This window comes from Diadema antillarum, unplaced genomic scaffold (genome assembly GCF_040938485.1).
Source record: "Diadema antillarum isolate AM-2024a unplaced genomic scaffold, OU_Dant_1.0 seq00001677_RagTag, whole genome shotgun sequence".
In the NCBI taxonomy this organism is placed as follows: domain Eukaryota; kingdom Metazoa; phylum Echinodermata; class Echinoidea; order Diadematoida; family Diadematidae; genus Diadema; species Diadema antillarum.
Window position 1 is genome coordinate 200,001 of NW_027272372.1, and position 3,141 is coordinate 203,141.

Genomic DNA, 3,141 nt, shown 5'->3' on the forward strand with positions numbered 1-3,141 from the left:
GGGGTCGGCCTGCATCGCCTGCTTGAGCCGCTTGAGAGAAGCGGCACCGTAGTAGATGCACACGGCGGCAGCTACGAACTCCAGCACGCCGGACGCTCCCAGGGCCTCGTGGGAGTAGAGGCACTCCACCTAAAGGGGGTGAAGAAGAGGGGTTGTCATGGAAACGGCAAGGGACCACCCATATCAAAGAATCTCTCTAAAGTGTTGAAATAGTGACGTGCAAAATTGTTATGTCTGTCATGGAATCGCCTGGAAAATGTATGGAGCTGCATGAGACTGTATACATTTCTCTTCTTTACCTTTTATTATTATTATCATTATCATTATTACTATTATCATTATTATCATCGTCATTATTATCATCATTATTACCATTATTATTATCATTATTATTATTATCATTATATCAATATTTGGCAATGCATACACACACACAACAACACACAAATTACAAAATATGGATTTGCGTCAAAGTTTCAGTGCGATGGTTAACTGTTCTTAAGAAAGAGATCCACAGTGGCCTGAAGCCTTGTTGCCGTGGCCGCAGAAATATAAATTGCCCCCCCCCCCCAACTTTTTGCAAAACGTGGCGCAGGCCGTGCATGGTGCAAAACGTAGCATCATTGATTCAAGAAACGTGCGACTCACCACGCATCCTGGTGGGTAGGCGGTGGCGTTGTGGTGGGGCAGACCCACGGCGAAGTGTCGGTCCATTTCACAGTCCTGCCAGTCAATGAGGTACGCTCCAGCCTCAACAGCCAGCAAGACCAGGGCCAGAATCATGCTACAGATCAGCATTATGACGTAAGCACTCCTCTGTAGAAAAGACAGCAACCAATCAGTGACGAGGAATGCGAAAATACGGGGCTTTAGAATATACAACTGAATAAATTAACATACAAACAAACTTGGGGATGAAACTATTACACACAGTCACACAATTAACTTCGAAATTCACGCGATTGCATGAGGAACATTTATGATAAATAAACGATGGGATTGATATATAACCTGGACGGAGTTTCGACAATGAAGTCGATGTAAAAACAGAACAGCGTTTTTTTACCATCGAAGAATTCTCACGGAGAGCGTCGGCCACGCCCACGACCCCAGTGCACAGCGCCTGAAGATAGAAAAGGAGAGGATTCTTATAAACTTTATACAACCTTTCGGGAAAATGTTCTCTGGCCGAGACGAGTTACAAGCAACCAACTAAATAAAGACCCCAGTCAGTTGGATTTCTTTTTTTTTTTTTTTTTTTGGTAGAATACCTTAGGAAAATCATCTAAAAAATGACAGTCGTGTGGATTTTCCATAAAATAGATAATCTGCCAAGTGCCAATGAGCAGGAGATTACTGAGATATACAGTGCGTCTAAAAAAAAAAAAAGTAATTCAACTTTGGAGGGCTACCATTTCATACTTGTCAGCTCTGGAGAGCACAATGTATAGTTGTGAGGAAAGAAGAACTCTTCCTCTTTCCACTGATGCCTAATTACTAGTATGTTGATACAATGACAAATTGCACTTTTTCCGAGTTTGAGTGTCACATGAAGGAATAATGAATGTCTCACTGAATGGATGAGATCCGTCAATGAAAGTGACCAAATAATCAGGCCAGCCTGTACGAATGCAGGTTTGTTTTTAAGGTTTCTTCTGACATTTTATGGTCCATAACCTTTAACATGGCCACCAAGCTGTCCGATAACATGGTCACTCCCACTGTAGACCAACCCACAAAGTCCATTTTTTCTCTGTTCATATTCAACACATAGGTCGCAGTGACAAACTACGTCTTGAATATGAAGAGAGTAAAATGGATTAGATCCTATCCATTCAATGACACATCCATTGTTCCTTCGTGTGACACTCCAACTTGGAAAAAGTGCATTTCGTCATTGTTGTCTTTAAAGTTCATGTGCTCAGTCATGCATGACATTTGTCAACATAATTAGGTATCAATGGAAAGAGGAAGAGTACTTCTTTCCTCACAATCAACATTGCACTCTTCATAGCTGACAATATAACCCTCCAAATTTTGATTACCTTTCTCTTTTTTTTTGATACGTTCTGTATGGAATAACTACAAGCACAGTCTCATGTATACACATATGCAATCACACATGCACTTACATCGAGGGAGAGAACAAGAAAAGAACATGAGAGTGCGAGATACTGAGATGGCGTGATGAATTCTAAAACAATGTTGCTTCCCGAAAGCAAGAGATGAAAATATACCACTTCATGGCAGAAGACGACGACGAGACAGTCGATGTGGCCTTTATTTTTCATATTGATAAAACAGTGAAGGTGCTGGCTCGTCAAAAAAAGTTGAGGATATCTTGTACACTTAAAGTATGCACTAGTAGCAAAGTAGAACAAAGGCGAACAAGGCGTGACGTCAGACTTTTACAGTACGTCAGTAATACTCACGTCATCCCTGTACCATCAGAATTTTCATGATGGCATGCATGTTGAATATGCAATGAAATAGCTCATCATAAAGACACATCAACAAACAAACACACACACACACACACACATGCACGCACGCACACACTCACAGACACATGATTATACACATACAGAGAGACAAAGACAGAAAGACAAAAACAAGAAGTAGATGCAAGCGGATAGATGAAGTTCATGGCTTGGCTTCATTGATATACAGGATGTACGGAAAGGTTCGACACTCACCACGGCGCCGACCCAGATGCCCGTAGACACAGTGGCGAGGGCGCAATAATAGGTGAGCGAAACAACCGCGGCTACGATCATGAGGTTCCCAAGGACGATCTGCGCCAAGGCGATGTTTAGCGGAGTCCACTCGATCGGAGGTGGATCGTCGCGTACCTTCCTCTCCTCTCCCATAATGATAGCTTCTTCTTCTTTTCACCAAGCAGAATCGATCTAATGAGAGAATATTTCGTTTAGCTTACAATGTTCAGTAACTTTAGTAGTATATTGGAATTATACCGTTATGTGGTTTTCCACTTTCAGTTGTTACTTTGTTTGGTCATTTATGTACTATGTAAAGCGCTTTGAGAACCTGTTTTGTGTTGAATCGCGCTATATGAAAGCATTATATTATTATTATTAATGTGGTCTCAAAATTCATAATGAGAAGAGTGAGTTTTCATAA

The 3,141-nt window shown here is 41.4% G+C and overlaps 1 protein-coding gene across 1 annotated transcript in view; it reads right to left on the reverse strand.

The window, feature by feature from the left end:
- LOC139711639 (uncharacterized) overlaps positions 1-2,870 on the reverse strand; it is a 2,897-nt gene extending 27 nt beyond the window's left edge. Inside the window, exons 1-4 of the mRNA XM_071623498.1 lie at positions 2,697-2,870; positions 1,067-1,123; positions 649-816; positions 1-129 (exon numbers count right to left, since the gene is read on the reverse strand). The exon at positions 1-129 is cut by the window's left edge and continues 27 nt beyond it. Of these exons, the coding sequence (XP_071479599.1) occupies positions 1-129; positions 649-816; positions 1,067-1,123; positions 2,697-2,870 (528 nt within the window). The remainder of the gene's footprint in view (positions 130-648; positions 817-1,066; positions 1,124-2,696) is intronic.
- Between the last annotated feature and the right edge of the window lie 271 nt (positions 2,871-3,141).